The sequence below is a fragment of the Arachis hypogaea genome, chromosome 8 (assembly GCF_003086295.3).
Source record: "Arachis hypogaea cultivar Tifrunner chromosome 8, arahy.Tifrunner.gnm2.J5K5, whole genome shotgun sequence".
Lineage (NCBI taxonomy): Eukaryota > Viridiplantae > Streptophyta > Magnoliopsida > Fabales > Fabaceae > Arachis > Arachis hypogaea.
The window spans coordinates 9,940,476-9,953,236 of record NC_092043.1 but is presented as its reverse complement, the minus strand read 5'-3'; the positions used below and the strand labels follow the sequence as shown (position 1 = coordinate 9,953,236).

Below are 12,761 nucleotides of genomic sequence, written 5' to 3'. Positions count from 1 at the left end.
TTTGATAGTTGATGCAGCCATGCAGGAAGTACTATTCAGTATTTTGTGGATATATTACTTTGACCTACTGCAACAAATTTATGTAGTTTGAGTGGTCACCCGTCTCCTTAAATAAATATGAAAATTTGAATTTTGTCTTAAATAAGTATCAAAAATTTGAATTTTGTCTTGTATGTTGTATGTGTAGTAGCTAGTAATTTACTAAGTGTGTGTTTGAATTCATATTGGTCAAATTAGAGTTTGAATGAAAATGATTTTATAGAATTAATTTTGGGTAGGAGTAAGTTTGTGCTAATATAATTTATGTTTGACAATTTTTACTAAAATTGATTTTGATAAAATAAATATTATTTGGATAATATTAGTTAAAATCACTTTTAAATAAATAATTAATTAATTACTAAAAAATATAATATTAAATTATAATACTATTTTTTTTAAGTATATTTAATTTTTTTATATTTTTTAGTATTTTTTATATAATACTTTTTTTTATAGTACTCTATTTTAATATATTATAATAAAATTTAATATGTATTTATAAAATTAAAAATAACATATAAAAATTGATAATTTTTTAAATATTTTTTATAGTAAAAATTAATATTTATTTATTAAATTAAAAATAATATATAAAATAACATATTTTTAGTACTATTTTTAAGTATTTTTAATAATATTATTTTTATTATTATTTTAGGTTTTAATTTATTACTAGTTATATTTTTATTATTATTTATAATTAATTTTTTATTTAATTTATCATTTTTAATAGGAACAATAATACATATTATAAAAAATTAAAATAGTAAACAATACACAAAAATTAGAATAATTGTTTTAATACTGTCAATATTTTTTATTTAGAAAAAATTAGAGTGAATATCCTATCCGATCCCTGACAATTATCTCGAAAGGACAATAAGGCCCCAAGAAAAAAAATACCCAACCCATCTTTTTTTTGGACTGATTAGTCCTTATACAAAAAAATAACATTGACTTTTTTTGGTACAGGGGTTAATCAGTCCCATAAAAATAAATCTTAGAGGCCGGGTTGGTATTTTTTTGTCAAGAGCCTCTTTGTCTTTTGAGGTAATTGTCATGGGGCTATTTTGGGTTTTTTCTATGAAAAGAACCAATAATAACTCGCAACAAACCTAAACGTAAACGTAAAAGTTATAATTTCTTACTTCTAGTGAATGAGCTTTTAGGATGCAAAATCACGTTTAGAAAAGAAAAGTTGCCAGACATAGACATAAAAAAATAACGTTCAAAGCACTTAAACACATTTTTATTCTCTCGAACGTGTTTCACAAATACACCTTAAATAGTTTTTGATTTGTCGAGTTGCAACATACTGTGAAAAAAATACACTGTTTGATCAAATGGGGCCATTGTCCATCAAATGAATTTGGATCTTATAAAGTTTGAATTTTTATTTAAGAGGATAAAGTGTGATCTCTCATCCTTAAATAGTTTCTTTTTTATATTTTTTCTTGATCCCACCTATAAAATAAATGGTGAGAAATCACACTTTACTCTCTAGAGTAAAATTTAAAATTTAGAAGATCTAAATTCTCATCAAATATGACAGGATACTAATGGATAGAGTAAAAATTAGAGTTCAAAGACCTTGTACATGTAGTAATTCATTGGCCAACAACGAATTTTTTTAATTTTTAGTGTTTATTTAAATGTCATTAAACTGATAAAAAATAATGTTTTTAATAAAAAATATTTTTTTTTATTTTTAAACATATTTGATAAATTTTTAATAATAAAAATAAAAATTCTAAAAAATATATATCTTTTGAGAAGTTACCATTCATATTTTTTTAAATATTTTTTAAAAAAAATATTTTTTATATAATAAATAAATAATATTTATTATTATATTTAAATATAATTAATAAATGAATTATCTTTTCTTAAAAAAAATCTTATAGGAGTTTAAAAAAAGATAATTCAAGATAAGATATTTATTATTATATTTAAATATAATTAATGAATATAATTTTTTTAATAAAATATTTAAATATAAAATTATTTTTAATTTCTTATAAGATTTTTTATTAAAAAAGATAATTCAAGATAAGATTTTTTTTTTAAACTTCAGGCTATCAGCCTTTCAGGGTTTATCGTTAACTATATATAGCAGGAAGAAGGAGAAGGTTTGGAAAAAAAAAAAAAAAAAACCAAAATTAGAGACATTGTGATTTCTTCTGACGAGTGTGACTGTTGCTCGATTATCGATCAATAATTCTGTCCTTCTTTCTCCTCTCTCCGCCGCCATGGATCCCTACTTTCATCACTACCGTCGCCCAAATACGTACATTCCTCTTCCTCCGCAGTATAACCACCACCATCTCCGTCAGGTTCCCAACCACGTTCTTGTGAACCCTACCGCATTCAATTTCAACCCTCCCGTTTTTTTACCCGCCAATCCACTCTTTGTTCCTCAGGTTCCTGTTCTTTTCGAACATGATTCGCGTCACCGTAGTTCAATGCTGTCGCAGTCTCCTTCAAATTCTAACCCTAGCCGCAGTGCTTCCAGGTTCAGTAACGAGTGCTTTGGCGGAGCAAACCGCCGTTGCCGTGTGGTTGTTCCTCCGAATTCCGGTATCGAATCGAAACTTTGCTCGGAAGAGGCGCGAGACTCTTCTCTCGAGACTACGGCTTTGGAACTGGATAGGTACGATTACGATAGAGTAGATAAGGTTCATGAATATACTGGCATTCCAAAGAAACAGGTTAAGAGAAAGAGTGCTTTTCTTAGAATCCAGGCGCCAAAACCGAGCAATGGTGAGAATGAGGATGATGAACAATTACATTGTGATGATTGTGCTGTTGTTGACTCAAAACCTTGTTCTAGTTCTTCGAGAATTGAAGACAAGCATTGTTTGAATGATGGGAAGCAAGCAGAAGTGGGAGAAGAAATTCCTTTTGGGGTTGATGTTTTCTTTGAATCGAATTCTATGGTTGCCAAGGCTATTGTGGGGTCTTCCAGTTCTTCCTTTGTTTCTAATCCTGGAACCACTGCAGTTTCTAATACAGCTTTTTCTAATCCTGGAACCACTGCAGTTTCTAATACAGCTTTGAGTCCTATTGGAAAGACAAAGAAAAAGAAAAAGAAGGCTAAAAAAAGGAAGTGTTTGGTTTCTGAAATTTCTTGTTCTGATGCACATAGAGTTTCAGAACTACCAGCAAGTGCTGCCCAATCAAATAGTTCCCAGCACCTGGCAAACGACATCTCTATTTCTGGAAAGGACTTGACTGCACAGAAGGATGTGTCTTTGGTTTCTGAAATTTCTTGTTTGGGTACACATCAAGTAGAACTACCTGCCGACGGTTCTGTAAATTCTCATAGCTCTCAGTGTTTGGCAAATGGCACCTCGAGTTCTGGTGAGGACTTGATTGCACAGACGAATGCATCCTTGGTTTCTAAAAGTGGTTGTTCTGATTCACAGCTAGTAAAACTGTCTGAAGTGAATTCTATGGTTGCCAAGGCTATTGTGGTGCCTTCAAATTCTACCATTGCTTCTAATGCTGAAACAACTGCTGTTTTGAAGACAGATTTGAATCCTAATCAAAAAGGGAAAAAGGCTAAACGAAAGTCTAAAAAAAGAAAGCAATTGGTTTCTGAAAGTTGTTGTTATGAATCAAAGCGAATAAAACTAACTGAAGGTGCTGCCAATTCAAATAGCTCACACTGCTTGTCATATAACACCTCTTGTTCTGGGAAGGACTTGACTTCACAGAAGAGCGTAGCTTTGGGTTTACAGCAAGCAGAACAATTTGCTGGTTCTGGAAATTCACATAGCTCCCAATGCTTGGCGAATGGCACCTCTAATTCTAGTAAGGACTTGATCACAGAGGTGAATGTATCTTTGTTTTCCAAAGATTCTTGCTCAGAATCACAGCTTGTAAAACTATCTGAGTTTGCTGTGATTTCAAATAGTTCACAGTGCTTGGTAAATGGCACCTCTAATTCTGGGAAGGATTTAAGGCCAAAGAAGAATGTATCTGATTGCTTTTCTCATCTTCATCCGAGTCCAGTCCAAAATCCTAATGGAAAAACTAAGGTGGCACAATCCTCTAAGGGGATTGTAACAGAAGAAGTTGCCAATACAATTTCCGGTAAAGCAACTCCAAGGGTTGTTAAGAAGAAAAAGATTGTTAAAAGAGTGGTCAAAAAGGTTGTGAAACCAAAATCAAGTAGGTCAAGTTCAATATCAGCAAATATGTTTGATGGGATAGTGAAAGAAGATAATGTTCCTGTTAGTTCATTAACTGCTGCTGCTCCTTTGGACAAGATCCCAACGACTTCTTTTGAGGAAAAGACTGCCCCTGTTGACAAGATGTCAGTTCCAGATTATTTCCAGTCTTTACCAAGTGAAGGAAATTTGTTGCTTGAAGACAAAAATGCTGTTGTACACCTTGAAGAAAAGCATACTGAATTATTCAATGGAAATACTTCTGACATTAATCACATTGAGGCTTATAGTAAGCAATCATGCCAACATGAAAAGGAGAACTGTGACATACAATCAGTTCCAAATTCTGATATTTCCATTGATTGTGTTAAAGGGGACACAGGTACTGTTGAAGAGAGAGAGGTTAGAACTCTCTTAAAATTTTCTCCTTCAAAGATGGAGGGCATGTCTCTAGATGCAGAAAATCCAGTTGGTCTTGCAAATGTTGTCGACACAACCTCAGATCTGTTGAAGGGTCCTAGTCTTTCAGAAGCCTTAGATATATCTGTTCCAATGTTAGATTTTGGCTCACAATCCAGAACAGATGGGATCACAACTTTAACTGTGAAAAGGGGGATTTCTGTGGCTGATTTATATGAGGATGCAAACAAGATTTCACCCTTGTACAAAAGGCGCAGAACCACAGCTTGTCACTCTAGTATCACTGAGTGTCCATCTGAACTCAGTGATGTGATTGTGGCTTCCACCACATCTTGTGCAGAAGTCCCTATTCACTTTAGTGATATGCAAATACATAAGGAAGAAGTTGAATTGCTAAGCATGGCTGTTATGTCTACTCCGTTGCTGACTTATACAGAGGATATTGCTAAATTGTCTGACATTAGCTTGGGTAGAGATTCTTTTGAGTCTATGAATTTAAATAGGGAAAGAGATTCTCCCAAGAGTTTGGAATTGCAGCACTCAGGCATTGCCTCTAATTCTCTTCTTGAATACTCAGCCACTCCAAATGTTCATTTTCCAATGTTGGAAGGTGAACCGAAAGAAAATGCCACTTCAGTTGTGCCAATCAGTACGGAGACAAGCATTTTGGCTGTTGAAAATGTTCAGGGAGAAAAAATTAATTTACAGGACGTTGGGGAAAATCATCAGAAGAGAGTTTGTGTGCAAAGATCTCCAGATTGTGTCATTCCTAAAACTTCAAAGGACCAGTCCTCCTTTTTTCCCCGATCAAAGCCATTTACTTCTTCATCCCGTTCATTAAAACCTCGAACCTGGCTTCGAACAGGTAATAATTATCCTGGTTCTTTTTCTGGAAGCAAGCCTTCGTTGATAACTAGTCCTCCTAACAAGTTAATTCCACAAATGAAAGGGAACACTCAAAATACTCTTTATACCCGTAAGGGTAACAGTCTTGTTCGGAAAGTTATCCCTGTTTCTGCTTCAACATCAACATCCGTTGCTAACCAGTCACCATCTTTGGGCTTTGACAACTTTGGAAAGAGCATCAGATCTGAATGCATGGTTAATGTTCCAGGTCAACCAGGTGCTTTGAAAACTGGAGTAAATGATGTTCCTTTGAAGGGTCACATAATACTTCCACTACCCACTGACACCAAATTGGAGAGTGGATCTTCCCCATTTACAGAGAATCTTACACTTGGTTGCTCTGAATTTGCAGCTGATCCTAAGAATGTTGGAGAAACTAATGATGCCGCAAAATCTTATGAGGAATTGTGCAAATATTCTGAAACATACGAAAATCAAATTGGTTCAGACAATCGTGGGGCTGGCCAAGTTGAGATTTCTTCTTCAATTGCAAAGAGAATAGTATATATGAAGCCCAAGTCAAATAAATTAGTTGCATCTTTGGATTCTAGTAATCTCTCTGTCTCTACTGATGGCAAGACTCAAACAGCATACTCCAATGGCTACTACAAGAAGAGCAAAAATCAGATAATAAGGACTTCATTTGTTAGTCATATCAGCCCAACAGTTACAATGCAAGATAGTAATGTAAATTCTGATGGTCCATCGGATTCTAAAGAGATTTGCAGCAGGTTTACAAAGAAGTGGTCGCAAAAAGGTATGTTAAGTACCTATTTTTTAACCTTCACTTGTATGAATCTAGTCCTAGTTTCATCACGAACTGATTAACTGAAAATGAATGTACTTCTTTGTGCTTGAGACCATTATAGACATGTTCAATATGTTATAGTGGTTTATTTGATCAGCACTGCAGCAAATTGCCTTCTCCTTTCTGTCTGTTTGTTGGCAAAAAATTTCTTAAATCTTAGCACTTGTTTATGTCTCATGTATCTAGTATGCTTGTTTGGAAGTTATGTTCTTCGAAATATTGGCTTTGCGAATTTCTATTGTCTCTGGAGCCTTGCAAATATTGACCTCTTTCTTTTAGTTGTTTTCTTTGTGAATAATCATTTTTGTGTGTGTCTGTTCTTGGAGCTGATAGCGGGAAACTGGATATTTGGTCACCATTTTTCAACTATCTGGATGAATATGGAATGCTGTTGATGATCCATTTTTTAATTTCTTTCACTTTATTAGTTGTTAAAGTTAACTGGATATTTCATCTGCAGTTGCTGGGACCTTGTGCAAACCTTTAAAAGCCCCACTTGTTGGGACCCTTTCATCAAAAAACAACACTGGCTCAGGGCATTATCGGAAGATTTTGCCTCACTTTTTTCAATGGAAAAGATCAACATTTCGAAGAAGATTTGTTCACAATCGTGATTTAAGCTCCAATTCTACTCCCTCATCAGCAAACAGGTACCTAATATGTTACTGCTTTTCATCTTCGAATTTCTCCCCTCCTTCATCCCTCTCTTAGTTTGTGTCTCCTTTGGTTATATGCCTTAGAAATATTCACTTGAAACTATTAATTACTCTGAATTTATATCCCAAAAAAAACTTCAATTACTGTCTTTTTTAGCAAGAAATTGCTTCTTTTAAGGAAGAGGGATGCTGTTTACACTAGATCAACCCATGGGTTTTCTCATTGGAAACCTAAGGTATTACATGCTGGTGGATCCATAAAAGGGTCCAAATTTGCTGGCAGGCACTCTGAGAAGGTTAATGAGGTTAGTTTGGCTTTTGATACTAAAGCATTGTCCATTGAAGTTTTCCTTTAAATTTAGCTGGTTTTTATACCAAGTAAAAGATTTTTTTCTCAATAGTATTCATGTTTTCTTATGATCGATTCAGGAAGCACTTGCTGTTGCTGTGTTGGAGAGGAAAACAAGAGAACAGAAAGATGTTGCTTGTAACAGTTCTCAGGCAAAAGGTAGGCACAAGTGTTTGTCATGATTTCTTATGGTCCATGATCTGCATGTTATCGATTTCTGCCCTTTCAAAATAATGCATTTTCAAATATAGTTTTGTGTACTGTCTTTAAAAGTAGCAGCTGATGTAGGAAAAGTTATATTTCATATTGGTTCAGTTTGTTACAGATGGACCCTTTGAAGGCAAGCATTCTAGGATTTAATTTTGTCAACTTTTCATATAAATAGTTTCACTTGGTTCTTACATGAACCATCACATTTCTCAGTATTCTGTGATTAACTGAATGGTACATGCTTTTGGACATCTAGCAGTCTAGCACATTCTTAAGTACTTCAGGTTCACTATTTCAAAGTTTGATGTTGGAATCATCTTTAAATTTGATGATAACTTTGTAGTTTATATAAATGGACACAATGCGTCCTCATTGAGCTTTTGTACATTTGAGTTGATTGTCAGCCTAGACAAGGGGGAATTATGATTTCATCAAGTACCATTCTTTTGTTTTCATGTTGCGAAGTCTTCAGATTTATGCCTTTCCTTTTATGCAATTAATCTCCATCCCTCCTCTCTGCCTCTAACCTTGCAGGCTTGGCTGCCAAAGAAGGTTCCATCCAACGAAGATTAGTGATTGGGGAAAATGTGTATGTGGAATGTTCTTATTTGTTGCTTTGATATCTTATGTGATAGCATGATAATGTCAAATTTCATTAATATTGGTACTCTTGTATGTTTGATGATATATGATGGAGAGAAGAAGTGTGCATAATATTAACTCTTGCAGTTTCATTTGTCCTCCAGCATTTGAGACTTTGAGTATTGAAACTATTACTTTCATTGCTGCAAGGTATTTCCAAATTGGCAAAGGTAATCAGCTTATTAGGGACCCAAAGAATCGGACTCGGATTTTGGCTAATGAAAAAGTTAGATGGAGTCTGCACACTGCTAGACAGCGCCTTGCACGAAAGCAGAAGTACTGTCAGTTTTTTACCAGATTTGGGAAATGTAACAAGGATGATGGGAAGTGTCCTTATATTCATGATCCCTCAAAAGTTGTTGTCTGCACTAAGTTTCTAAATGGTTTATGTTCTAATGGCAACTGCAAATTGACTCATAAGGTTATATTCGTCTAGGCCAAAATTGAATTTGATCTACTGAATTTACTGATCTATCTACAGTCTAATTTATTTGTTGTTCAGGTTATTCCGGAGAGAATGCCAGATTGTTCTTATTTTTTGCAAGGTGCATTATAGAAATTTTTATCTTATATCAAGTGAATAATGTAAATGTATGTATCATTCTTACAAATTTCATGACAGGTTTATGCACAAACAGAAGTTGTCCTTACAGACATGTCAATGTGAATCCTAAGGCTTCTATTTGTGGAGAATTTCTCAGGGGCTATTGTGCCGATGGAAATGAGGTATTAACTCAACCATGTCAAATTTTCTAGTTAATGTACAATTTGAACACTGAATCTATTTCTCATTTACTGCAATAAAGTAAATCAATTTCTGTTATGATTGTGTTCTATACTCATTCAAGGAACCTGCTACTCTGCTATGTACTTTCATTTGATGATTCATTGCAGTTATAAACTTGTAATGGTGACTGTTTTTTATATTGTCAACTTGGACTTCTATATTGTGGTCCTCTTTTGAAGAATGACACATTAAATTTGTCTGCAACTTTTTTTTTTTCTTCTTGTTGCCTTGCTAGTTTTGATAGTCAGTTAAGTTATATTTGCAAGTGTATGGTTATATTTATATTCCCTTGGTAATTAATGCCCGTTGTAAAATTTCTGCATCGCCATTTTCGTCCACTTTTATTGCATGTCTCTGCCTCCTCCCGTGTTTGTGGTACCATGCTGATACCTGCATATATATGTGGTCTCAGTGTCGGAAGAAGCATAGCTATGTCTGTCCAACCTTCGAAGCAATGGGAAACTGCGAAGAAGGAACCAAATGCAAGCTTCATCACCCGAAGAAACTGAGTAAGGAAAAGAAAAGGAAGAGGTCCAGAGATGAGAATGTTGGTAGACGGCGTTACTTTGGTTCCGTTCTCACTGATATCAAAGAAACTGGGTTAATGGTGGCTCAAAGGCAATGGCAACAGAGTCATGACAAAGACGGAGATGTTGCTGACTATATCGGCTTCGAAGTTGAAGAAAGTGTTGATCAACCATATGAACAGGCAACACCATGTAACAATGATATTTGGGACTTGCAATTGGACAATCTTGATGAACCTATTAGACCTGTTCTTACGTTGAAAAACATTTTTATGGCTCAATCATCTTCAGTCTAGTAGTATACAGGCTTAACGAATTGGTCGGAAACTAGATACAATTGTAAATGATGCAATGCAGGGTCTCTTTTTTTTTTTTTGGTTAGGTTTCGTTTATGAATCTGAAATGTAAATGAATTTTTAATGAAATTATAGCAATGACAATTGTTATATTCTGAGCATGGAATTATCTTGAGCATAGTAAAATATCAAAAATATTCATCAAACTTTGGTTTGAAGATTGGGCTTAAGCATTTGTTCCCTTTTCATGATCTTCCATATCAGGGATTACTAGATGAAAGTAGATATGTTATAATAAGATGACAAGAGTTTATTCGTAAAAGAATAGACTAGCCCTGGCAACCCAAATCTGCATTTTAATTTTTTAAATATATCTCAAATTGTCAATGGATATAAAACATTGCAAGAATGCTTTTTAATTTCATTTTTAAATAGCAATATCTGTGGAAGAAACTTTTGTCATTTCTGACCACACAAAATCCTTCCTCTTATGTATATAAGAAATCTTATCTATAAGAAGGACCAAAACTACTGACAAGAGCTTCTAAATCCAGGGTACTAAAAAGCAAACCAACTAGAGAACTAAACTGACAAAGCATTAAGTCATGGCCACAAGTTGTTCGTACATGGTGTCAACAAGATTATCCATGCTTGGTTGGAGTGGAGGAGGAAAAAAAGAACTCAGGAACAGAAGAGCATCCTTCATTTCAGCTCAGCAGCAACAAACAGATGTGGAGGAAGCAGAGAGTGTGAAGGCACCGCCGCAGGAAGAGCAAGAGCAAGAGCAAGCAGAGAGCAGCCGGAGTTGGAAGCCGAAAGGGACGAAGCCAAGGCCGGTGGAGCCGCAGCTGAATGTTAAGAGCAAGAACATGACCAGGGAGTATGGAGGGCAGTGGCTGAGTTGCACCACCCGCCATATAAGGATCTTTGCGGCCTACATTGATCCGGTGACTTGCGAGTTTGATCAAACCCAAATGGATAAGCTCACCCTTATTCTTGATCCCAGTAATGAATTTGTGTGGAAACCTGACACATGCAACTTGGTCTATTCTTACTTCCAAGAGCTTGTGGATCACTACGAGGTAATTTTCCTTAATCACCAATTCAATAATGCTCCATGTCTTTTCTAGTTCTGAATTTGGGAACCAAATCTCCGTAATGGTCCTGAGATTCAAGACGTATATTGATTTAGTTTTTAAAGTTTTAATTGTATTATTGATGTCTTTATGATTGAGTTTCGAATACCATAGTAGTTCCTCAATCTTTTTTAGTAGTAACTCAACAAATAAAGTGATGAATTCGCACCCCCTTATCAAAAGGACATGTTTTTGCTTTGATTGGAAGTCAAAAACAAGTGTGATTTTCTTATTGTCCGTCATGGCAAGAGTGTGCCAACTCATCTCTCTATTTGTTGAGTCACTGCCGAAAAAGAGTTGATAAACCATTATGGTATCCGGAATTCAATCTCGAGAACAGCAATAATACAATTGAAACTTCATGACGAAATTAGTGTACGGCGTGAATTTCAAATACCACTTCAAATATTTTGTCGAATTTAAACTTACATCTAAAGAAGAGGTCACCTTAGTTTTTTGAGTTGAATTAGTCGAATTCGAGTATGATAATAGAGTTAGCATATTGGTGAAAAACTAACGAAAAACTACTAGAGCGTTTTGATGAAAATAATGATTCCTTCATGTTTTGATGAAATTATGAACCAGGGTGCTCCATTAACAGAATACACACTTCGCCTAATTGGTTCGGACCTAGAGCACTATATAAGGAAGCTGCTATATGATGGTGTCATCAAGTACAACATGGACGCTAAGGTTCTGAATTTCAGCATGGGAAAGCCACGCATCATGTTCAACAATGATAACCAACTTGAAGAGCCACCGGAGAAATGAGCAAAGCAAAGTGCATTTGCATATTGCTGTAATGACAGTTCCTTTTTAAAGGTGTATAAAATTGTTGTACATTAGAATTTTAGGGACTGAGTTAAACCAATGGCAACCTAAATATCATTATACTTATAGCACATAGTATTGTCTATCTACATATATTAATATAAATATTTTCTGGCTTTCAATATTTTGGTTAAAGATATGATATTTGAACATCAAAAGCGAGGTATTTATAGTTAGGGTTATTATGAGATCCTTGTGAATTTAATTTTGATTCTATGCATTAACTTTCCTACCAAAAAAAAAATCACCTTTACTTGGAAAAAGGAATTGAGTAGATATATATACTTTTAATTCAATTTAGGTTCTTATAGTTTGGGTTTTTATAGTCCAAAAGTTTGTATTAAATTTTTAAATTAGATAAAAGAAACTAATTAGATTCCTTTTAACTATTTTTGTTAAAAAATATTTTTTTTAGAAGTATGTATTTTTGTATTTTATTCAAAATGATTAGTCTAATATTCTAAAAGTAAATATCTTAAAATTATTGTGTTTTAAATTTTAATTTTTAAAAAAATAACTAATAAAAATTTAATTATAAATTTTTATCTAGAATAATGATCAATTATAAATTTTATACTATAAAAATAAAATTAAAAAATAGGTAAAATTATAAGAATTAACAAAGTAATTAATAATTTAATTTAATACTATCAAGTATCAATCTATCATTGTGTTCAACAATTCATCATTTTTTTCTACAGATAAAACAACAATAATAAATAATATCAAAATTCAAAATACTCAATTAAAAAAAAAAAAAAGAGAAAACCCCAGAATTCAGAAAATAAATAAAACAAAGGGGGAATGCCACGTGACATGATGTTGAGTGGGCCCAATTAACTAACATACCGTGACCCGTGCCATCCGGTCAGAGACAGGTAAACTCGGTGGGTATGAGACTGAAACCGAGAAACATTGACATCTCATCAGATCCACAAGCTTCACCGTCCCATCCGGTCACACACTAATCAACTATTCA

At 34.0% G+C, this 12,761-nt stretch overlaps 2 protein-coding genes across 6 annotated transcripts; both read left to right on the top strand.

Annotated features, from left to right (window-relative positions):
- The first annotated feature begins 2,138 nt into the window (after nucleotides 1-2,138).
- LOC114924304 (uncharacterized) lies at nucleotides 2,139-9,976 on the top strand. 5 transcript variants are annotated; one of them, XM_029288300.2, is made up of 10 exons: nucleotides 2,139-5,757; nucleotides 5,893-6,297; nucleotides 6,809-6,998; nucleotides 7,162-7,309; nucleotides 7,434-7,512; nucleotides 8,098-8,152; nucleotides 8,356-8,626; nucleotides 8,708-8,750; nucleotides 8,828-8,931; nucleotides 9,405-9,976. In XM_029288300.2, exons 1-10 carry the CDS (start codon nucleotides 2,292-2,294, stop codon nucleotides 9,813-9,815), a joined length of 5,172 nt encoding a protein of 1,723 aa, XP_029144133.1. In that variant the 5' UTR covers nucleotides 2,139-2,291; the 3' UTR covers nucleotides 9,816-9,976. The 5 variants fall into 5 exon arrangements, 4 of the variants coding, with proteins under 4 accessions (XP_029144133.1, XP_029144132.1, XP_029144131.1 ...); XM_029288299.2 differs by having other exon boundaries at nucleotides 2,139-6,297; nucleotides 7,183-7,309; XM_029288298.2 differs by having other exon boundaries at nucleotides 2,139-6,297.
- A 146-nt stretch (nucleotides 9,977-10,122) lies between these two features.
- On the top strand, nucleotides 10,123-11,904 carry LOC112706018 (NAD(P)H-quinone oxidoreductase subunit M, chloroplastic). The gene is made up of 2 exons (XM_025757088.3): nucleotides 10,123-10,897; nucleotides 11,537-11,904. Exons 1-2 carry the CDS (start codon nucleotides 10,421-10,423, stop codon nucleotides 11,720-11,722), a joined length of 663 nt encoding a protein of 220 aa, XP_025612873.1. The 5' UTR covers nucleotides 10,123-10,420; the 3' UTR covers nucleotides 11,723-11,904.
- Nucleotides 11,905-12,761: the final 857 nt, after the last annotated feature.